A 24,823-nucleotide genomic window follows, 5' to 3' on the forward strand; every position below is an offset into this window, starting at 1 on the left:
TGCAAACTGGCATTCAACGCCAGCTCTCTGCCCAATTCTAGCATCCAGCGCCAGAAACAAGCTGCAAAGTGGAGTTCAACGCCCAAACTGGCACAAAAGCTGGCGTTCAACTCCAAGAATGACCTCTCCATGTGTAGACTTCAAGCTCAGCCCAAGCACACACCAAGTGGGCCCCAGAAGTGGATTTATGCATCAATTACTTACTTCTGTAAACCCTAGTAGCTAGTTTATTATAAATAGGACATTTTACTATTGTATTTGATATCTTTGGATGCCTGGTTCTTAGATCAGAGGGGCTGGCCATTCGGCCATGCCTGGACCTTTCACTTATGTATTTTCAACGGTAGAGTTTCTACACTCCATAGATTAAGGTGTGGAGCTCTGCTGTTCCTCAAAGATTAATGCAAAGTACTACTGTTTTCTATTCAATTCATCTTATTTCGCTTCTAAGATATTCATTCGCACTTCAACCTGAATGTGATGAACGTGACAATCATCATCATTCCCTATGAACGCGTGCCTGACAACCACTTCCGTTCTGCATTAGATTGAATGAGTATCTCTTAGATCTCTTAATCAGAATCTTCGTGGTATAAGCTAGATTGATGGCGGCATTCATGAGAGTTCGGAAAGTCTAAACCTTGTCCGTGGTATTCTGAGTAGGACTCTGGGATTGAATGACTGTGACGAACTCAAAACTCGCGAGTGCTGGGCGTAGTGACAGACGCAAAAGGATAGTAAATTCTATTCCAGTATGATCGAGAACCTCCAAGATGATTAGCCATGCAGTGACAGCGCATCAGACCATTTTCACAGAGAGGAATAGGATGCAACCAACGACAAGGGTGATGCCTCCAGACGATTAGCCGTGCTGTGACAGAGCATTTGGACCATTTTTCCGAGAGGATTGAAAGTAGCCAGTGGCACCGGTGACATCCTTACATAAAGCCAGCCATAGAAAGGAGTAAGACTGATTGGATGAAGACAGCAGGAAAGCAGAGGTTCAGAGGAACGATTGCATCTCCATACGCTTATCTGAAATTCTCACCAATGATTTACATAAGTATTTCTATCCTTCTTTTATTACTTATTTTCGAAAACCCCATTACTATTTTATATCTGCCTGACTGAAATTTACAAGGTGACCATAGCTTGCTTCATACCAACAATCTCCGTGGGATTCGACCCTTACTCACGTAAGGTATTACTTGGACGACCCAGTGCACTTGCTGGTTAGTTGTATCGAAGTTGTGACAAATTATGAATTAAGATTAGAGCACCAAGTCTTTGGAGCCATTATTAGAGATCACAATTTTGTGCACCAAGTTTTTGGCACCGTTGCCGGGGATTGTTCGAGTTTGGACAACTGACGGTTCATCTTGTTGCTCAGATTAGGTAATTTTCTTTCTGTTTTATTTTTAAAAATTTTTCAAAATTCTTTCAAAAATTTCTCCTTTGTTTTCGAAAAAAAATTTTTTAAAATAAAAATGTTTTCAAAAATATATTTTTCTTCAGAATTTTTAAGAATGAATTCTAGTGTTTCATGAAGCATGTGGAAACCTGGCTGGCTGTAAAGCCATGTCTAATTCTTCTGTGTAGGGCATGTCAGGCGTGTCATGTCTGAGTTACATACTAAAGCTTGGCTGGCTATTAAGCCATGCCTGACCCTTTGATTGGAGCTTTAGGCTAAAGAGCATAAGATTCCTGGAATTCATATTAAAAATTTTGGAATCCTTATTTTCCTTTTTCAAAATAATTTTCGAAAAAATTCCAAAAAAAAAATTTAGAAAATCCTAAAAATCAAAAACATTTTTTGTGTTTCTTGTTTGAGTCTTGAGTCATGTTATAAGTTTGGTGTCAATTGCATGTTCATCTTGCATTTTTCGAAAAAAAATTCATGCATTCATAGTGTTCTTCATGATCTTCAAGTTGTTCTTGGTAAGTCTTCTTGTTTGATCTTTGCATTTGCATGTTTTGTGTCTTTTCTTGTTTTTCATATGCATTCCTGAATTCTTTATATCTAAGCATTAAAGAATTCTAAGTTTGGTGTCTTGCATGTTTTCTTTGCATTAAAAATTTTTCAAAAATGTGTTCTTGATGTTCATCATGATCTTCATAGTGTTCTTGGTGTTCATCTTGACATTCATAGCATTCTTGCATGCATTCATTGTTTTGATCTAAAAATCTCATGCATTGCATCATTTTCATGTTTTTCTCTCTAATCATAAAAATTCAAAAATCAAAAAAATATCTTTCCCTTTTTTTCTCTTAAAATTTTGAAAATTAGATTTGACTTTTTCAAAAATTTTTAAAATCTAGTTGCTTTTATGAGTCAAATCAAATTTCCAATTTAAAAATCTTATCTTTTTCAAAATCTTTTTCAAAAATCAAATCTTTTTCAATTTTTTTAGTTATTTTCAAAAATTTCAAAAATATTTTTCAAAAAATCTTTTTCTTAATTTTACATCATTTTTTCGAAAATAACATCATCAATTAATGTTTTGATTCAAAAATTTCAAGTTTGTTACTTGCTTGTTAAGAAAGATTCAAACTTTAAGTTCTAGAATCATATCTTGAGATTTCTTGTGAATCAAGTCATTAATTGTGATTTTCAAAATCAAATCTTTTTCAAAAACTAATTTCAATCATATCTTTTCAAAAATATCTTCTTATCTTATCCTTTTAAAAAATTTGATTTCAAAATATCTTTTCTAACTTCCTAACTTCTTATTTTTTCAAAATTTGTTTCAACTAACTAACTAACTTTTTGTTTGTTTCTTACCTTTTTCAAAACTACCTAACTAACTCTCTCTCTCTAATTTTCGAAAATATCTTCCCTCTTTTTCAAAATTTCTTTTTAATTAAACTAATTATTTTATTTTTTATTTGAATTTTCGAAAAATTACTAACTTTTTTTCAAAAACTATTTTCAAAAATCACTAACTCTTTTTCAAAAATAGTTTTCAAAAATCCTCTCCTTCTATTATCTTATTCTATTTATTTATTCATCTACTAACAATAAGGAACCTCTTTACTATGACATAGAGGATTACTCTTCTTTTCTTTTTCTCTTCTCTTTCTTATGAGCAGGGACAAAGAAAAAGGCATTCTTGTTGAAGCTGACCCAGAACCTAAAAGGACTCTGAAGAGGAAACTAAGAGAAGCTAAATTACAACAATCCAGAGACAACCTTATTAAAAATTTCGAACAAGTAAAGGAGATGGCAGCCGAACCCAACAACAATAATGCAAGGAGAATGCTTGGTGACTTTACTGCACCTAATTCCAATTTACATGGAAGGAGCATCTCCATTCCTACCATTGGAGCAAACAACTTTGAGCTGAAACCTCAGCTAGTTTCTCTGATGCAGCAGAACTGCAAGTTTCATGGACTTTCATTTGAAGATCCCTTTGAGTTCTTAACTGAATTCTTGCAGATCTGTGATACTGTTAAGACTAATGGAGTAGATCCTGAAGTCTACAGGCTCATGCTTTTCCCTTTTGTTGTAAGAGACAGAGCTAGAGTGTGGTTGGACTCTCAACCCAAAGACAGCCTGAACTCTTGGGATAAGCTGGTCACGGCTTTCTTAGCCAAGTTCTTTCCTCCTCAAAAACTGAGCAAGCTTAGAGCTGATGTTCAAACCTTCAGACAGAAAGAAGGTGAATCCCTCTATGAAGCTTGGGAAAGATACAAGCAGCTGACCAAAAAGTGTCCTTCTGACATGCTTTCAGAATGGACCATCCTGGATATATTCTATGATGGTTTATCTGAGCTATCAAAGATGTCATTGGATACTTCTGCAGGTGGATCCATTCACCTAAAGAAAATGCCTGCAGAAGCTCAAGAACTCATTGACATGGTTACTAATAACCAGTTCATGTACACTTCTGAGAGGAACCCTGTGAGTACTGGGACGCCTATGAAGAAGGGAGTTCTTGAAATTGATACTCTGAATGGCATATTGGTTCAGAACAAAATATTGACTCAGCAAGTCAATATGATTTCTCAGAGTCTGAATGAAATGCAAGCTGCATCCAACAGTACTCAAGAGGCATTTTCTGAAGAAGAAGCTTATGATCCTGAGAACCCTGCAATAGCAGAGTTAAATTACATGGGTGAACCATATGGAAACACCTACAATCCATCATGGAAAAATCACCCAAATCTCTCATGGAAGGATCAAAAGCCTCAACGAGGCTTTAATAATGGTGGAAGAAACAGGTTTAGCAATAGCAAGCCTTTTCCATCATCCACTCAGCAACAGACAGAGAATTCTGAGCAGAATCCATCTAGCTTAGCAAATTTAGTCTCTGATCTATCTAAGGCCACTGTGAGTTTCATGAATGAAACAAAGTCTTCCATTAGAAATTTGGAAGCACAAGTGGGTCAGCTGAGTAAAAGGATTACTGAAATCCCTCCTAGTACTCTCCCAAGCAATACAGAAGAGAATCCAAAAGGAGAGTGCAAGGCCATTGAATTAATGACCATGGCCGAACCCACAAGAGAGGAGAAGGACGTGAATCCCAAGGAAGAAAACCTCCTGGGACGTCCAGTGATCAATAAGGAGCTTCCCTCTGAGGAACCAAAGGACTCTGAGGCTCATCTAGAGACCATAGAGATTCCATTGAACCTCCTTATGTCATTCATGAGCTCTGATGAGTATTCCTCTTCTGAAGAAAATGAGGATGTTACTGAAGAGCAAGCTGCCAAGTTCCTTGGTGCAATCATGAAGCTAAATGCCAAATTATTTGGTATTGAAACTTGGGAAGATGAACCTCTCTTGTTCACCAATGAACTAAGTGATCTGGATCAACTGACATTGCCTCAGAAGAGACAGGATCCTGGAAAGTTCATAATACCTTGTACCATAGGCACCATGATCTTTAAGGCTCTGTGTGACCTTGGTTCAGGAATAAACCTCATGCCCCTCTCTGTAATAGAGAAACTGGGAATCTATGGGGTGCAAGCTGCTAAAATCTCATTAGAGATGGCAGACAATTCAAGAAAACAGGCTTATGGACAAGTAGAGGACGTGTTAGTAAAGGTTGAAGGCCTTTACATCCCTGCTGATTTCATAGTCCTGGATACTGGAAAGGAAGAGGATGAATCCATCATCCTAGGAAGACCTTTCCTAGCCACAGCAAGAGCTGTGATTGATGTGGACAGAGGAGAATTGATCCTTCAATTAAATAAGGACAAACTTGTGTTTACAGCTCAAGGATCTCTCTCTGCATCCATGGAGAGGAAGCAGAAAAAGCTTCTCTCAAAGCAGAGTCAACCAAAGCCCCCACAGTCAAACTCTAAGTTTGGTGTTGGGAGGCCACAACCAAACTCTAAGTTTGGTGTCAAACCCCCATATCCAAACTCTAAGTTTGGTGTTGGGAGGTCTCAACAAAGCTCTGCATAGCTGTGAGGCCCCATGAGAGCCCACTGTCAAGCTATTGACATTAAAGAAGCGCTTGTTGGGAGGCAACCCAATGTTTATTTATCTAATTTTATTCTTGTTTTTCATGTTTTCTTAGGTTCATGATCATGTGGAGTCACAAAATAAACGAAAAATTTAGAAACAGAATCAAAAACAGCAGAAGAAAAATCACACCCTGGAGGAAGCACCTGCCTGGCGTTCAACGCCAGAACAGAGCATGGTTCTGGCGCTGAACGCCCAAAATGGGCAGTATCTGGGCGCTGAACGCCCAAAATGGGCATCATCTGGGCGCTGAACGCCAGAATTGCACCCTGGAGAGGAGCTGGCGCTGAACGCCCAGAACAAGCATGGTTCTGGTGTTCAACGCCAGAAATGGGCAACAAATGGGCGTTGAACGCCCAAAATGGGCACCAACCTGGCGCTGAACGCCCAGAGTTGTGTGCAAGGGCATTTTACATGCCTAATTTGGTGCAAGGTTGTAAATCTTTGAACACCTCAGGATCTGTGGACCTCACAGGATCATCTCAAGATCTGTGGACCCCACAGGATCCCCACCTACCTCCACTCACTCTCTTCTCTCTTCTCAATCATCCTCTATTCCCAATAAACACTCTTCCCCAAAACCTTTCACCACTCACATCCACCCACTCTTCCCCATAAACCTACCCAATAAACTCCACCTACCTTCAAAATTCAAATCAATTTCCCACCCAAACCCACCCATATGGCCAAACCTTAACCCCCCTTCCTTCCCTATATATAGCCTTCCATTCTTCCTCATTTTCACACAACACAACCCTTTCTTCTCTTCTTGACCGAAACACACCTCTCCCCTCTTCTCCATATTTTCTTCTTCTTCTTCATCTAATTCTTTATTTTCTTGCTCGAGGGCGAGCAATATTCTAAGTTTGGTGTGGTAAAAGCATAAGCTTTTTGTTTTTCCATTACCATTGATGGCACCTAAGACCGGAGAATCCTCTAGAAAAGGGAAAGGAAAGACAAAAACTTCCACCTCCGAGTCATGGGAGATGGAAAGATTCATCTCCAAAGCTCATCAAGACCACTTCTATGATGTTGTGGCCAAGAAGAAGGTGATCCCCGAGGTCCCTTTCAAACTCAAAAGAAATGAGTATCCAGAGATCCGACATGAAATTCAAAGAAGAGGTTGGAAAGTTCTAACAAATCCCATCCAACAAGTCGGCATCCTAATGGTTCAAGAGTTCTATGCCAATGCATGGATCACCAAGAACCATGATCAAAGTAAGAACCCGGATCCAAAGAACTATGTTACAATGGTTCGGGGGAAATACTTAGATTTTAGTCCGGAAAATGTGAGGTTGGCGTTTAACTTGCCTATGATGCAAGGAGATGAACGCCCCTACACTAGAAGGGTCAGCTTTAATCAAAGGTTGGACCAAGTCCTCATGGACATATGTGTGGAAGGAGCTCAATGGAAGATTGACTCCAAAAGCAAGCCGGTTCAACTAAGAAGATTGGACCTCAAGCCTGTGGCTAGAGGATGGTTGGAGTTCATCCAACGCTCCATCATCCCCACTAGCAACCGATCTGAAGTTACTGTGGATCGGGCCATCATGATCCATAGCATCATGATTGGAGAAGAAGTAGAGGTTCATGAAGTCATCTCCCTTGAACTCTACAAAATAGCCGAAAAGCCCTCTCCTGGGGCAAGGCTAGCTTTTCCTCATCTTATCTGCCATCTATGTTACTCAGCTGGAGCTTCCATAGAAGGAGACATTCACATTGAGGAAGAGAAGCCCATCACTAAGAAAAAGATGGAGCAAGCAAGAGAGCCCATTCATGGAGCTCAAGAGGCGCAGGAAGCTCATCACCATGAGATCCCGGAGATGCCTCATATGCATTTTCCTCCACAAAACTATTGGGAGCAAATCAACACCTCCCTAGGAGAATTAAGTTCCAACATGGGACAACTAAGGGTGGAACATCAAGAGCACTCCATCATCCTTCATGAAATAAGAGAAGATCAAAAAGCAATGAGGGAGGAGCAACAAAGACAAGGAAGAGACATAGAAGAGCTCAAGGACATCATTGGTTCCTCAAGAAGGAAACGCCACCATCACTAAGGTGGATTCATTCCTTGTTCTTATTTCTTCTGTTTTTCGTTTTCTCTATGTTAAATGCTTATCCATGTTTGTGTCTTCATTACATGATCATTAGTAGTTAGTAACTTTGTCTTAAAGTTATGAATGTCCTATGAATCCATCACCTCTCTTAAATGAAAAATGTTTTAATTCAAAAGAACAAGAAATACATGAGTTTTGAATTTATCCTTGAACCTAGTTTAATTATATTGATGTGGTGACAATGCTTCTTGTTTTCTGAATGTATGCTTAAACAGTGCATATGTCTTTTGAAGTTGTTGTTTAAGAATGTTAAATATGTTGGCTCTTGAAAGAATGATGACTAGGAAATATGTTATTTGATAATCTGAAAAATCATAAAAATGATTCTTGAAGCAAGAAAAAGCAGCAAAGAACAAAGCTTGCAGAAAAAAAAAGGGGGCGAAAAAAAAATAAATAGAAAGAAAGAGAAAAAGCAAGCAGAAAAAGCCAAAAGCTCTTAAAACCAAGAGGCAAGAGCAAAAAGCCAATAACCCTTAAAACCAAAAGGCAAGGGCAAATAAAAAGGATCCCAAGGCTTTGAGCATCAGTGGATAGGAGGGCCTAAAGGAATAAAATTCTGGCCTAAGCGGCTAAACCAAGCTGTCCCTAACCATGTGCTTGTGGCGTGTAGGTGTCAAGTGAAAACTTGAGACTGAGCGGTTAAAGTCAAGGTCCAAAGCAAAAAAAAAGAGTGTGCTTAAGAACCCTGGACACCTCTAATTGGGGACTTTAGCAAAGCTGAGTCACAATCTGAAAAGGTTCACCCAATTATGTGTATGTGGCATTTATGTATCCGGTGGTAATACTGGAAAACAAAGTGCTTAAGGCCACGGCCAAGACTCATAAAATAGTTGTGTTCAAGAATCATCATACTGAACTAGGAGAGTCAATAACACTATCTGAACTCTGAGTTCCTATAGATGCCAATCATTCTGAACCTCAATGGATAAAGTGAGATGCCAAAACTATTCAAGAGGCAAAAAGCTATAAGTCCCGCTCATTTGATTGGAGCTATGTTTCATTGATAGTTTGGAATTTATAGTATATTCTCTTCTTTTTATCCTATTTGATTTTCAGTTGCTTGGGGACAACCAACAATTTAAGTTTGGTGTTGTGATGAGCGGATAATTTATACGCTTTTTGACATTGTTTTTAGTATGTTTTTAGTAGAATCTGGTTACTTTTAGGGATGTTTTCATTAGTTTTTATGTTAAATTCACATTTCTGGACTTTACTATGAGTTTGTGTGTTTTTCTGTGATTTCAGGTATTTTCTGGCTGAAATTGAGGGACTTGAGCAAAAATCAGATTCAGAGGTTGAAGAAGGACTGCTGATGCTGTTGGATTCTGACCTCCCTGCACTCAAAATGGATTTTCTGGAGCTACAGAACTCAAAATGGCGCGCTTCTAATTGCGTTGGAAAGTAGACATCCAGGGCTTTCCAGAAATATATAATAGTCCATACTTTACCCGAGTTTAGACGATGCAAACTGGCGTTCAACGCCAGCTCTCTGCCCAATTCTGGCGTCCAGCGCCAGAAACAAGCTGCAAAGTGGAGTTCAACGCCCAAACTGGCACAAAAGCTGGCGTTCAACTCCAAGAATGACCTCTCCACGTGTAGACTTCAAGCTCAGCCCAAGCACACACCAAGTGAGCCCCGGAAGTGGATTTATGCATCAATTACTTACTTTTGTAAACCCTAGTAGCTAGTTTATTATAAATAGGACATTTTACTATTGTATTTGATATCTTTGGACGCCTGGTTCTTAGATCAGAGGGCTGGCCATTCGGTCATGCCTGGACCTTTCACTTATGTATTTTCAATGGTAGAGTTTCTACACTCCATAGATTAAGGTGTGGAGCTCTGCTGTTCCTCAAAGATTAATGCAAAGTACTACTGTTTTCTATTCAATTCATCTTATTTCGCTTCTAAGATATTCATTCGCACTTCAACCTGAATGTGATGAACGTGACAATCATCATCATTCCCTATGAACGCGTACCTGACAACCACTTCCGTTCTGCATTAGATTGAATGAGTATCTCTTAGATCTCTTAATCAGAATCTTCGTGGTATAAGCTAGATTGATGGCGGCATTCATGAGAGTCCGGAAAGTCTAAACCTTGTCCGTGGTATTCCGAGTAGGACTCTGGGATTGAATGACTGTGACGAACTCAAAACTCGCGAGTGCTGGGCGTAATGACAGACGCAAAAGGATAGTAAATTCTATTCCAGTATGATCGAGAACCTCCAAGATGATTAGCCATGCAGTGACAGCGCATCGGACCATTTTCACAGAGAGGAATAGGATGCAAGCAACGACAAGGGTGATGCCTCCAGACGATTAGCCGTGCTGTGACAGAGCATTTGGACCATTTTCCCGAGAGGATTGAAAGTAGCCAGTGGCATCGGTGACATCCTTACATAAAGCCAGCCATAGAAAGGAGTAAGCTGATTGGATGAAGACAGCAGGAAAGCAGAGGTTCAGAGGAACGATTGCATCTCCATACGCTTATCTGAAATTCTCACCAATGATTTACATAAGTATTTCTATCCTTCTTTTATTACTTATTTTCGAAAACCCCATTACTATTTTATATCTGCCTGACTGAGATTTACAAGGTGACCATAGCTTGCTTCATACCAACAATCTCCGTGGGATTCGACCCTTACTCACGTAAGGTATTACTTGGACGACCCAGTGCACTTGTTGGTTAGTTGTATCGAAGTTGTGACAAATTATGAATTAAGATTAGAGCACCAAGTCTTTGGAGCCATTATTAGAGATCACAATTTCGTGCACCATATTCCAAAGAAAAAAAATACCGGTAGAGATTTTAACTGAATATATTTGTGAATAGAACTCAAGAAATCAAAATGTGGGACTCTATTCTTATAAAGAACCAAAACTTGTCTCTTGACTATTTCAGTGGAGGCAATAAAATTGGAGAGGGTGGTTTGGTTCTGTCTACAATTAAAACTAATCCGCTATCATACACTACTAGCATTCTATCCACTTAGATTTAATTTGTTTATAAATAGATTTAGTTCCCTTTGGTTTAATCACAGTTGTTTGCATTTAAGGAGTTGTCAATCTGAAAGCAATCCAAACAAAGAATTATTCAAATTCAAAAGTACCTATTGACACTCATTATGCTTTTTAAAAGTCCCTATAGAGACGGAAGGTACTTTTTTTTGGATTAAATTTCCTTTTTTATTTTTTTGTTAGACATTTTTTTCATTTTAATTGCAATGCTAATGTTATTGTCTTTTCTTTTTTATGATGATGATTAGTATTAGTTTTAGAAAAATTTTAATATGCTATTAGTATTTATTAAATTATAATTTATGTGTGACTCTAAAGATTATTGTTATTCTGATTAGGCATAGAAGCTACACCAAGAAAGAGGAGAGCTGCTGCTACTACATAAGGCCTTTAAAGATTGTTTCTTCTACTCAATTTATAGGATTGTGCCGAATTTATATATTGAGGCAAAGTTCATTGAGACCTTACTTATCAATTTTTATTTTCTTTTATTATTATATAGTTCTTTTATAATTCTTAAAGAAATAAATACTGAAAGACTTTTTATTGTTCACAGACAATTTTTAATATCTATATTTTTGCTCATCATGTTAGGTCATCCCATTATAAATATTTGTAATTATCTAAATTATAGTGAGACTTTGCTAATTTATCTGTTTTGAAAAAAAATGTATTACAATAGAAACAATATCTGATTTGATCATAGACCTGGACAATATTCATAAAAAGCAAGAACAATAGTTAATTGGTATAGAAATGATACTATACAAAATCAAAATAAACTAAATGTATTCTCTTTTCTTTAGGTGAATTCATTTTTTCTTTCATTCATTTTTTTCTTTTTAAATATTTTTTGTAAGCATTGAAAGAATATTTAGAGCATAATCTATTAATTTTCTATTTAAGTTTATTGAATCAAGATCTCCTTTTTTAACAAAATCTTAAAAGATTCTCTAAGAATAAAGAATTGAATTTAACTGCCATCTACTTAACAAGTAATAAATTTGAGAGAAAATATTTTGGTACTATATTTTTTTAATTTAATCTTAAAACTGATAAGTAACAAATTAAAAGTATTTTTATATAAAAAATACACAATAAATTTTATATACTAAGCTAACTAATAGATTTATAATTTTTAATCCTATTAAAAATTGATATAGAAATTACAATAACGAATATTTCAAAAAACACAAACAATTCAAAATCTCAAACCAATTTTTCTTGCATTTCACACTTTTTTTCTCCAAATTTCTCATTGCAAAACAAAGTAACAAGCATTCTTTCCTTTACAAACATGCAAGGAGATTTTTAATATGCCTCTTCTACTGTATATTTTTAATTTATGAATTTATTATGAATGTTGTAATATTTTATAATAGTCATATTATTATTATGTATATAATGAATTTAGATTTATTTTGACATAATTTAACATCATCAATACTTTAACTTGTATTTTCACTAAAAATTTTATTTGGTATAAATTCTATATGAAAAATATAAATTTTAACGAAAAAAATGATCAGATTTTTTCGTGCAATTGGACGGACCAAATGCTAGTAAAATAAGAAACAAGACAATGGCAAACCTCTTAGTCACCAACTTCCCCTACCTCTAATTATTCCCACACCTAATTGACAGATCCGTTGTTTGGAAGCTAAACATATTCAGTGTTTCCCTTGAGGATTATTAAAAAAAAAAAAGTATATATTCTGTGTTTTTCTCTCATTAAGAAATTTTTTTGATTATTTTCCTTCTAAAATATTCTATTGTATTTAAGAAAATACTAATTAAACAATTAAAAATCATCCAACGATCAATTATTTATCATACTAAAAAGTCAATTATCATATATCTATATATAATATATATTATTTAATTTATTTATATTTTATATTTTATATTTTATATTTTTATATATATTTTATACAAATAACTATTTTGTGTGTGTGTATACTTAATATGTTTGATCATATTACAAGTGTATGTGGTAGTTATTGAGTGACTTTTAATTGCCAAATTAGTATTTTTTATGTATCTGATCATACATATTACTAGGGGTGGCAAACGGATCTAAATCCGTCGGACCGGCCCGCGTAATCCGTCAAAAAAGGCGGGACGGGTTGGAAAATTAGGACTGCCAAATAGCAAAAGTCCGCTTAACTCGCATCGCTTAAACCGCGGATTTTGGTGGGGCGGGGCGGGCTTCCCCGCCGGGCTTAGTATTTTTTTGACAAGAGGTATTTTTACAATTTTTTTTTACCAAAACCTAACTTCTCCCAACCCAACTTACAAGAGAATGAAGATGAAAATTGAGTGTTTTATATTATGTTTATTTTGCTTTGGGAACAATATTTATAATTATGTTTTGGATGAAAACTTGGTTTATAATTATGTTTATTAGATATTTATAATTACAAAGACTTTAATGTTTGTGAATATAAAAATTATAATTTGTTTATACTTTTAGAAATTATAATAGTTAAAAGTAAAAAACAAAAGAGATTTTTTTATATCTTTATATATATTATTTAAAAATTTGAATCTTTGAAAATATAATTTAGCTAAATTCATTTACATCTTCTCTAATGTTTTTTACTCTCTTTTTAATTTAGTCTGCCACGAATTTTATTTTCTTTGTTCACTGAAAGCATTGGGACTAAGAATTACTCCTTGAACATTTGTTTAATCTTAAAAGTACACATCAATCTAATTTAATCTTTCAATTTATATATTGAGGTCACTCTACAACTAAAGACAGAGTTGCTTCTCTTAACGCGTAAAAAATTAATGAAGGTATAGTGATGCTATAATTAATGTATTATATAGTCATAATTCTAATATTAAAATTACCTATTAAAATTAAATATTATATATTTATATATAAATATATATATAATTTAATTTATTTTTAATATATATTTTATATTTTAAAATATATTATATATTAATAATTAATTTTAATATATATTTATCCAGTTAATTAAAGATTAATCTCTCATAATTTAAATTCTATTACATTTTTTTAAACGAATAAATAAACTAACTATTCGAGCCATCCAAATTGTTTATGCAGTCATGCTATTTGCTATGCCTCTTTGTATTGAACTTCAATCACACAAGACGTGAAACCCACATTCACCAAATAAAAATTAAAAAAGGAGCACAACTTATAAAAGACCTAATACCCGTATACACCAAGACCTTATACCTTAAGACATTAATATATGTACTTCCCCCTCTCTCTCTAATTAATGTCACAAATTTACAATCACAATCACAATCTCTATTAAGTTACAACTAACTTGGTTTCACAACAAACATATCCAATTCTCCAATAGTAATCATAAGCAACAAAGTCACTACACTCCAACAAGAGTACTCAACTTTCTTCACCAACACTCATCTCTCACTTATTGGAGATGAAAGTGAAAGCATGGTGTGCCTTTAAATCCAAGCTTCTAAATTTAAAGCCATGCAGAAAACTCATATTGTTCTTCAAGGTTAAAAGATCCAAGAAGAAATCTTTCTCTATAATAAGAGCATGTACTAGATCAAATGCTCACAAGATCAAGTACTCCGAATTCCAAAATCCCTCAAACCCAAGAAAACCAATCATGTCTTCTTTGTTGTCAGTGTTTCGTTCGTCACCAAAGAAATCGAAGGACATGGGGTTCTCACAAGAAGGCCCTAGGAGCCCCGCCTTAAACATTCTTGAAACGCCGGTTATTCCTTCGCCGCTCAGCCCAGGTTTTGTGAGTGTGCCTCCTAAGGTGGACAAAAAGGAAGGTGCAAGCCAAGATGTCGAAGATGCATGCCGGAGCTTCGAGAACTACTTGGTGGAGATGATTGTGGAAGAAGGGAAAACAAAGGATTTGATGGATGTGGAGGAGCTTCTATACTGCTGGAAGAATCTTAAGAGTCCTGTGTTCATTGATTTGGTTTGTAGATTCTATGGAGAGCTCTGCAAGGACTTGTTTTCTTCTGATAGTGAAGAATTGATGGCCTAAGGAGCCATTCTGTGACAGTAAATAGATATTAAATTTATTCTTTTCTTTTTAGTTAACTTTTCCCATGAAATGGATGCAACCATTTTATGGATAAGCTTTGTTCATGATCATGAATTACTTTTTCAAATGCGCTCTCTCATGTTTGAATAATTCCAAGTTATATGGCTTCCTCAATATGTGGATTCAACTTTATTGCTGATTTGGTTTGAAAGATTTTGTTGTGTTTGCAATTTTCGCCATAAACAGATTAAGATTAAGCATAGCTTTGAATTTGAACTTAGATAATTAATATGAAAACAAGTTAGAAAACATGGAGTGGTTAAAAATCGGGCACTTATATCAGCACTTGGTGTTTTATTGGTTACAGAAAAGCCGAGCAATATGTTCATGTTCTACCATTAATGAATTATGATCATGGAATGGATTAAAGGGAATTCATGAATGAAAGAATTTGGCGAACCATCTATTTACAGTTCATAGGGTAATGTGAATGGCACTGAGAAAATACAGCAGAAATCTGAAAACCAGGGTAACTTAAAAGATATATCAGTACTTTACTCAATGATAAATATCACAAATGTAAAGCTGGTGGATTTAGATTCTAACTGCTAGCATAAATTAGTAGCCATTGTTACCGTGGCTAACTAAGATACAACCAAAATAACTCTTGCACAAAATTTGTGTTGTTCTGTTGGCTGAATTACCGGTTAAAAGCACCATCATGTAGCTTGAACGATGTTATGCGACATAAACTCGAGACTTCACTATTGTCTGTCCAATTTTAAATCCAGGCATGATCATAAACTGAACTTTGTAGGTGGCACACTCTTTGTCGCTCTCCTTTTCTTCGTTTACAGATTCCATATGTAGGCCGGAGAAAGCACTTCCTCTGTTCACAGAAAACAAGGCTGCATTAGGATCTATTGAGTGCACGGATCCTAGTAAAACCCAAATCCATTTTGCCATTTTGGCGAATAATTGATAGAATTCTGTTCTTGGGTGCCTCCCACTCATTATGAATGCTCTGTGATCCAAGTTTCTAAAGAATGACTCTTCCATTTTCGGATGGACGACGAGAAGATATTTAGCTTGACAATATTTGGCAAAATCTGAATCCGGATTCGCCATCAGTGCATCAATAGGATCATCAAAATTCAAAACATAACCTACATCATAGGAAGACAATGCAATCCCATGAAACATTCGGAGTGCAATGTAGGCCTCAAAAGCATACTTCTTGTCGCACCTTCTAGAATAAACAACACCAGTCTCAATGGCATTTGCAGCCTTATCTAGGTCCCAACCCGAAGCTTTCATCAAACTGATCAATGGTTTTGCGAAATTATGAATGGATTGCGAAGCAGCCTTGTAAACATTCTGGAACTTATCAACACTCAAGACACTTGCTTCCCTCTTCACCACCCTCATCCTCTTGATGTTCTCAATCAGAATTTCATTCCCCATCTCCAAGCCCTGAAGCTCTCGTTGCAGCCGAAGAACCTCACAATCTTTAGCACAATTTTGAGACTTGAGCTTCCCCAAAAATGCCTCCTTGGCCTCAATTTCAGCCTGCAATTGACTAGAAAGTGCAGCATCGAACCTCGCCTTGCTGCATTGCATTTTCTTATACTGACGCCTGAACTTGCATAGCTTCTCAAGCTCAGCAACAACTTCATCATCCGCAGCTACAATCTTCTTTGGATCATAAGGAATGTGAGCTTGTTGCAGCTTAAGATATGCCAACTTGAGGGCAGAAACAGCATCAAAGATATTCTTTAAGACCTCCACACCATCATTGCCATCATGGTCTTTTGCCACAACTTTAACCGGGTGGGGATGCACTTTAAGATCATAGGTTCTAATCTCCTCACTTGTATCACTGCTGTTTCCACTCACAGGGGCATTATTACAAACAGGTTTCGTCTGTAATTGCAAGGGATTGAGATTTGGGGCTTCGGAGGAGAATACCCCAATAGATTTCAGTTTACAAACTTTGGTGGCGAACTTTCCTATGATTTCTGTGATAGTGTTGGTGCTTTCCATCCCAAGAGACCAAGAAAATTGAAAAAGATCAAAACTTTGAGACTCACTCAACTCAACTCAACACAAATGGATCTAACAGTGATTCCTTTTTGCTTTTTTCCTCCAACAACAAACAACTTTGCTCAAAGTCAAAATCTTTGAAACTAAAGAATAAAACTCAATGAATTTGGTGAAGTGGGTTCTGTTAGCCACATTGCACAAAAAAATCCAATAACCCAAACAAGAACCAGTAGTTCAAATAAAGTTTCACACTTCAGAAAACTAAGCAAAAATTTTACATAAAAATGAAGGAATATGAAGATGCTACACATACCCTATATGAGGTTCAACACAAAGGACAATAGTGTGGCGAAAAATCTCACCAGAGTGAAAGTGTTGCAGTGAGTGAATGTTACAAACAAAAGAGCGTTGACTGTTGTGTTGATCAGTGTTGACTGTTGAGACTGAGTGCTGTTTTTTGTGTTTGGCTTTGCCACCCTTTTCTGTGTGTCTGGCAGTTTGAAACTTCATGAGTGAATGAATGAGTGCGTTTTTTCATGGAAAGAATTAATTATTTGTCATTAATTACTATTTAATGCTAAGTTTGAATTTCATGCCCTCTTTGACTGTACTTGTTAATGGTGTACCGGTAATCTATGATTGTAATTATTCATTTTATTTTTTATTAAAAGTATTTGTTGAGGTATTTAATGTACATTTTGTTTTTTTTTTTTAAAGGAAAACTTCAATAATTTGAATTTTTAATAATTTTGTAGCTTATTTATCAAAGAAATTTTACAAGTTACTCCTCTAAGTAATTTTAATAAGTATTCCTAAAAAAATAAGTATTTCTAAAAAAAAAGTTAAATATTACTTGTACTGCAACAATCTTTTATGTACATCTTCTTAGTACACTTCTAAACAAATTAAAATAAAATCTTATGCTGAGTTGTCCACAATTAAAAATTTAAGAGTATATGATTGAATATTCTAGATTATTCAATTATTTTCTTATATTTTCAAAACGAATCTAATAGTGAAAATGGGATAATTTCTTTTACGGGTGTTTAATTAATATATATTCTAAAGATATATATCAAGATTATTATATTAATTAAAAAATTTTAATTTTATTTTAATGAATACACAATAAATACATTAAAAATATAATATTTAATATTTTTTATAACAAATTTTTTAATTAGGACATATTAATTAAACTCTTATTTATTAATGTTCTAAAATACTCTATATTTGAGTGAAAAGAGTAGAGCGAAATTCAAATGAGACTTCATTCGATCACTAATTTAACACCCTAAAGTGTGTGGCAAATTAAAAGCAGAGCCGAAATGGTTATCTGAAACTGAAAGTGTATCTTTCAGCTCATTCAAAAAAACTGAAAAAGAGATTTTCTCAGTAAAAGTACCCTGAGAACACACATGCGTAGTTGGATTTGAGAAAAACAATGAAAATTATTAAGAAATAATGTGGCACGCGATGTTCTTTTTAATATTTCATATTTGGCTTCATTCAAATTCAGGGATTCGAATTTGGTAGTGTTCCCCATGCAATGCAATCATACATTACAATACAATCGTAGCTAAAATGTCTCGGAACTTATCACACCCTTTCATCATCTACCCTACCTCCAAACAAATATTTATGTATATTTTAAGGTGGCTAATCACAGAAAAATCTTTTAAAGTTATCCAGCTTGGGGGCAAAAGGCGCTCCCACGGTTAACAATTGTGAAAAATATTTATGATATTATTTTAAGGTTTAATTATTCTGTTGCTGCCTATAGTTTCGCAAAATTTTCAATTAGGTTCCTATATTTTTTTTTCTTTTTAATTGAGTCCCTGCATCAAAAAAATTTTTTTTTGGTCCCTACACTTTTTTTTCATTTTATTTAGGTCCTTATACCAATTCTTTTTATTAGTTGGATCCCTATAAAATTAAGTCAATTACTACTAAGAGGGACTTAATTGAAAAAAAAATTAGTGTAAGGACCCAATTAAAAAGAAAAAAAGTATAGAAACCTAATTAAAAATTTCACGAAACTATAGAGACTAAAAGAATAATTAAACCTTATTTTAATAAATACTTGAAGTATATAATAGATATTAATTATATGATGAATTATTAAAATTTAAAAATAATAATTAATTTAATACCAAAATAAAATAAAAAATATTTATTATGAAAAGAATAGAATATAATTTTATATAATTATTATTAGATTACTGATTTAATTAATAAACTAATAATTAAACCAGTAATCAATGATCTATTATTTTAATCGAAATAATTATCGATTCGATTCTGACAATAGATATAGGTTCAATAGTTGGACTCTATTACATTATGGTTCAATAAAAAAACAATTCGGTTGTAATATAAAAGAAAAAAAAGTAATTGATTTAGCTTAATTCAAATAAACTAATTTGTTCCATTCAAATCACTACAACACTTTCGACAGTTAGCGGTGGTTTTAGAATAATATTGTGGCATTTTTTTACTGCTATAAAATAAGTGCGAACAAACAGTTAGTGACAACTTTTTTTAACCACAGAAATAACTGCCACAAAATCAATATTCGGTTTTGCGGCGGTTTTACCTGCTGTCATAGTTGGTAATAAAAATGTGTTTCATTTTAGCTGTAGCATGTAGATAAAAATAGCATATGTTTTGCGGCAATTTTTAACCGCCGTCAAATTCATTTTTTCAGTTTTCTTTTTATTATTTTACCTCTTTTATTTTGTCTTTTTTTAACTCTAATTTATTAGAAAATAATTAAAATAAAGAACTTTTAATTAAATAAAAAAATAAAATACCATAAAGAACATAAATATATATACGCAAAATTAATATATATATATATATATATAATAAAATTGATATAAGTGCATCATTTCTTATAAATTAAAATGAGCTACTGTCAGAAAAATAAACATTAAACACTAAAAAAAATTAAATTCAATAGTATCTATTTCAGTTTACTCAAACTCATTATTTTTGTTGCAGGTTAAGATTGCCAAAAGAAGATGGTCTTGCGAGCGATGAAGTCGGTGTACTCCCCAAACACTCCAACTCTGCAATAATGCAGGTGGCAAATTGTCTCCTTGCTGTCGGCTTAGATATCTCAAAAGACTTTCTATCGTCTGTCTCTTCACCTTCTCTTGTGCTGCCTCAACCTTTAATTCTGCAATCGTCCTCTGATACTCTTCAATTTGCACACCAGAATCCAACTGTTGTACAGTACTGTTACCAAAAACTTGGGTGGGACATGGTTAAACACCTAAGGCATGAACTCATCCTGGGTGCTCCTTTCCAAGAATTTGTACAAGCAAATCATTTTGTGAAAGCTGCTTGGAGGATTCATCTTAGCTCTCAATATTCGCAATTGCTTCCTACAGATATACCAGAATTTGGGTTATAATGATTTAAAATTAGCATGACAAATATAATAAGAGAAGTAAAAAATATTGTAACATTACTTACACCAACAACACGCGCATCGGTATGGATATACGAGCTATTTTTTTCTTATGAACCGCGGTCCACAACTCTCTTCTACTAATGGGCTTTCCTCGTACTTTTTTCCTATAACATTGATGTTGACACAATCATATAAAAAACAACACTATATTTAGGAAAGTAAAGCAAAATCTTAGAGCAAATAATTATTTATTACCTCTTCTTCTTTTCATATTGCCAATGTTTTGGAGCCTCTAGTATGTGTGTAAATTTACTTCGAACGATTTAAAGCATTTTTTTACCATTTTCTATGAACAAATAACGAAACAAATACAAATGAGACTCGGATGAATATTATAAAATTTAAGGACGAATGTTACATGGTGCCAGGTTCCAATGGAAAGTACGCATCATTCAAAAGAAATGAAGTTTCTTGCATGTTGTCTCATGTTTCAGACAAGACGTTTTGGGGCATACAACGTCAATGGGTACAAGTTTAGAACTATCACGTAGGAAAACGGGCTGAAAATCCAAAATAGTGGAGTTTATGTCTTTTCTAGTACAAGAAGTTATGCAAGCATGCGTGACAATAGAGTGATTATTGGTAGTGTTCCATATTAAGAAAAAGTTGTGGACATAATTGAATTGAATTATAGTTGTAATTTCACAGTGGTATTATTCAAATGTATTTAGGCTAATACAACTACCAGCAGAGGCACCAAACAAGACCATTTGAACCTTACCAGCGTTAATTTCTCTCGTCCGATACACACCGGTGATCGAGAAGACGATGAACCGTACATATTGGCATCAGAAGCTCATCTTGTATACTATGTGAATGATGAAGTAGATAAGGAATGGAGTGTAGTGGTTCATATGAAACCATGAGACTTGTATGACATGGGAGAAGAGAATGAAGAAGCTGAAGCTGGTTTTTCTCCACAGCTAGGGTTAAACATGTCAGCGGCAGATGACATTGGAGATTTACGGTTGACAATGGATGATGATATAGAAGACCCCACAGACAATGCTTCTGAGAATTTCGATGATGTTTCATAATAGAAATATGAAAAAAGTGAATGTCATTAAATAGGATCTTTGTGTGATTAATAAGTTTAATAATCTTAATGATGTACGTAGTTTGCTGGTTACAATAAGATCTGAATTTTCGTATTTCAATTAAGTTTGGATATAATTGTTGGTTTTAATGAATAAAAGTAGTTTCCTGTTTCTTTCAACATTTTTTTAGTAAATGTTAGTATCTAATAAAATATTAATGTCGTTATTGTTGTTATTGTTGTTCTTAATGTCGCGATGATGACAATCATGATATCTAATAATTATTATCAATTTTAATATATTGTTATGACTAAGAAATATTAGTAAACACAAAATGATGGTATAACAGGACAAATGAAAACAGAAGACTTTTCATCATGCTGTGCAAGTACAACATTCGCTAAAGAAATGACTATGGCCTCTCCATTCTCGTCAGTGCAATATGCAATTTCTGTTGCTAGAGACATATGATTTCGTAAAGTGAATGTTAGGTGTTGGTTGGAGGCTATATCAGGACGATCTTGTTCTAACCAATACTTGGAAATGGCAAACGAATCTACTATGCAGGTTTATTCCTTAGGCATACCCTTCAAAACTTATGTTAAACTATATTTGAATAATATATATTTTAAGTTAATATATGCTAACAAATTTGCTGCAATCATATTTGTTACGTTAACATTCATATTTTTAAGAACTTCATGAATGGGAATCAATGTATGAGGAGAAATTTGTTTATGTTTTTGAGACATTTGCATCTGGGAATAGCTCTAAAGACATACTTGTTGAATTTTAGAATGTGCATTTTACTTCTCTCTTTCTCTGTTCCTCTCTCATCTGATTCGAAGGGGAGTTGTGATTTTAAAGGTAATCAATTATAAGTTTTTTATTTATTAGAAACTGATAAAAAAAATAACTAATATTATTCTATTAATTTATGCAATATATTAAATTGATTTTATTTATATTAAGGTTAATTATAAATACTTTAAATTAAAAATTATAAATAATCACAATTTGCATCTTAAATAATGTTGAGTACGTGGTACTCTATTATGCATAACTTGCTAAAAAATGTTATTTTATGGTGCTTTTTTATTTTATTTCTTTTGTACTATATTTTATACTCTTTTATGATTGATTTTTATGTGTATTTTTTTCTTGATTTTATTTGAGTTGTTGTGGCTTTTTTATTATTTGAATTGTTATCTACTAATTTGTCTAATTCTCCATATTTTGATGTTTGCAAGGGCCGACGAAGGGGGGAAAACGAAAGGCGTTTTTTGGTCCCCTTCGCTGGGGGGTGCTTGTGTGGGGGGTGTGCCACGACGAAACAAGGGAATGAAAGGCCGCTTTGCGTTGAATGCTCTTGACCCTCCCCACAATGATGGCTTTGTTGTCTTGGGGAGCGTTGAAGCTTGCTTCTTCTCCAGAGTTTTCTTGGTCATCAATACGACCTGTCCTTAATAGAACCGATCTTCTTCTCGGAATTTTGTACTTTTGTCGGATCCTTCCTATCTCCTGATCGAGCTTGTGTAGGTAGATGTTGCCTGATAGGGCCGGGTGAAATTACTTTTTTTTTTATGTGTATTCTTATCTAAATATCAAAGGAGTTATCCAATTTCCTATTATGAAATGTTCTTTATTTGAGTCTTCAATTATATTATGAAATGTTTCTTTATTTGAGTCTTCAATTATTTTAAGTTTATAGCTTTGAATTTTGATACAAAACTTGTGATAATCTTATAATTCATTTGTGGTGGGATAATGCATACAATACAATGAGAGATAGATATAAAATTAGAGACAATATATGTTTATCTGTTAATCATGTTCAGAATTCAAATCAAAGTTACTAATTCATGCTTTGTATGTGATTGTAAATCTTGGGTGTGAAATAAAGTGATTAATCGTTTAATTTTGCTTTAATTTCAGTTGCATGACCTCTTCTTTTAGCTTGTGTAGTTTGTAATTTTGCACATAACATAGACCACTGAATTATAATGAAATGAGATTTGGTTTTATTTATATTGGAGGTCCTTTTATTCACATGAGGGGTGAGGGTTTAAGACCAATAAATCGTATTTTTAAAGAGATGTAGACTTATAATACATCTTTTTCTATCTTATTGTTCTTTGATGATGACAAAATTTTAATTTGGTTATTAGAACTAGCTTTCTGAAAAATTAAGAGCATGCAGTATGCATTTTGGCATAGTATCATATGATGTATGCTGTTATGTTAGCATTTCTTTGTTTTAATTTATGGTCTGTTCAAATGTAAGTAAGGTAGATGAAAATTATGAATGTATATAATAACATGTTGTGTTTGATTTCATTTTACATCTTCAAAAGCCCTTTTATATGTTTCAAAAGTTACTTTTTGTGAAGTGAAATTCAAGATATATACGATTTATTTTTAGCGAAAGAATTTTTTGCACAAAGACTCACTATTGTTCCTAAATTAGTACCCATTCCCATTTTATCCTTAAATTGCACAATATTCTTTTAATTAGTCCTCATGTCTAAAAGTAATTTGACTTTATCTCCCAAATAACAAAAACAATTCTCCAAAACTTACTTTAAACATATTTAAACAAAACAAAATCCTTTGAAATGGACTTTGGTTTCCTTCTAATTTAACGTTATTTTCTTTCTTGTGTAATATACAATGTATGTATCGAGCTTAATTATGAGAGCTTATAATTTCAAAAGTTATTTGAAAAAGTATATATATATATATATAAAAGTATGTCAAGTTTATATAAACTACTTTGAGATGTATATAAGTATGAAAATTTTTTGTAATCTTGTTCCCATTTAATTTTTCTGTTAGTTTGATATTTATTTTATATTGTATATCTCTAATGATATTTTTAGTTGTTACTAACGAGTTTATTAGGAAACATGATATGATAAAAATAAGCTAACATACGCAATTTTGTTAGTACGAAAGGATCATATGTAGTAAATATTATCAAGTCTAGAGTTTTATAGGGTTATTAGAAAGTGACACATGATGACTGGCAGTGATACGAACCTACTAGAAATTGGATCATTACAATATATGAGTCAACAGTTATGGATATTAATAGCATATATATATATATATATATATATATATATATATATATATATATATATATATATATATATATATATATATATTGATGGTTTCAGTGGCTAAGAGAAGGGGGGTTGAATCTTAGCCCCCTTTTTTGCTTGCTAACTCTTGCTGGACTTAGAGGAGACTTTTCTGTTTTAGTTCATCACTTCACACGAGACTTTTTCTTTTGTCTCGTCCTTAGGCACGAGACTTTTCTTTTTGTCTCGTCACTTGGCACGAGATATTTTTTGTTTTTGCTCCTGTGCAGTAGAAACAGAAATGGAGTAGAAAAGAGAAGAAGATTACACCCAGATATATCCTGGTTCAGCTGCTAAGTGCAGTGCAGCCTACATCTAGTCTCCATCACAAACATGATGGAATTTCACTATAATCAATCTGATTACAAACTGTAAAGTGCTAACCCAACTTACAAGGGGATTCCCACAGAATCATGAAACACAACATAGATGAACAAAGGAACTCTAAGACATCTATGGCTTTTTCTTTTAATTTTTCACTCTCTGCCTTTTTCCGC

At 34.0% G+C, this 24,823-nt stretch overlaps 1 protein-coding gene and 1 non-coding gene across 2 annotated transcripts; both read right to left on the bottom strand.

Moving 5' to 3' along the window:
• Nucleotides 1-3,619: 3,619 nt before the first annotated feature.
• Nucleotides 3,620-3,727, bottom strand: LOC112767837 (small nucleolar RNA R71). The gene has a single exon (XR_003185278.1). It is a non-coding gene; the product is annotated as a small nucleolar RNA R71 (small nucleolar RNA).
• An 11,636-nt stretch (nt 3,728-15,363) lies between these two features.
• LOC112762974 (protein GRAVITROPIC IN THE LIGHT 1-like) lies at nt 15,364-16,668 on the bottom strand. Its single transcript, XM_025808765.1, has one exon. It carries the CDS (start codon nt 16,666-16,668, stop codon nt 15,364-15,366), a length of 1,305 nt encoding a protein of 434 aa, XP_025664550.1.
• Between the last annotated feature and the right edge of the window lie 8,155 nt (nt 16,669-24,823).

Source organism: Arachis hypogaea, chromosome 17, assembly GCF_003086295.3.
Source record: "Arachis hypogaea cultivar Tifrunner chromosome 17, arahy.Tifrunner.gnm2.J5K5, whole genome shotgun sequence".
Classification (NCBI taxonomy): Eukaryota; Viridiplantae; Streptophyta; class Magnoliopsida; order Fabales; family Fabaceae; genus Arachis; species Arachis hypogaea.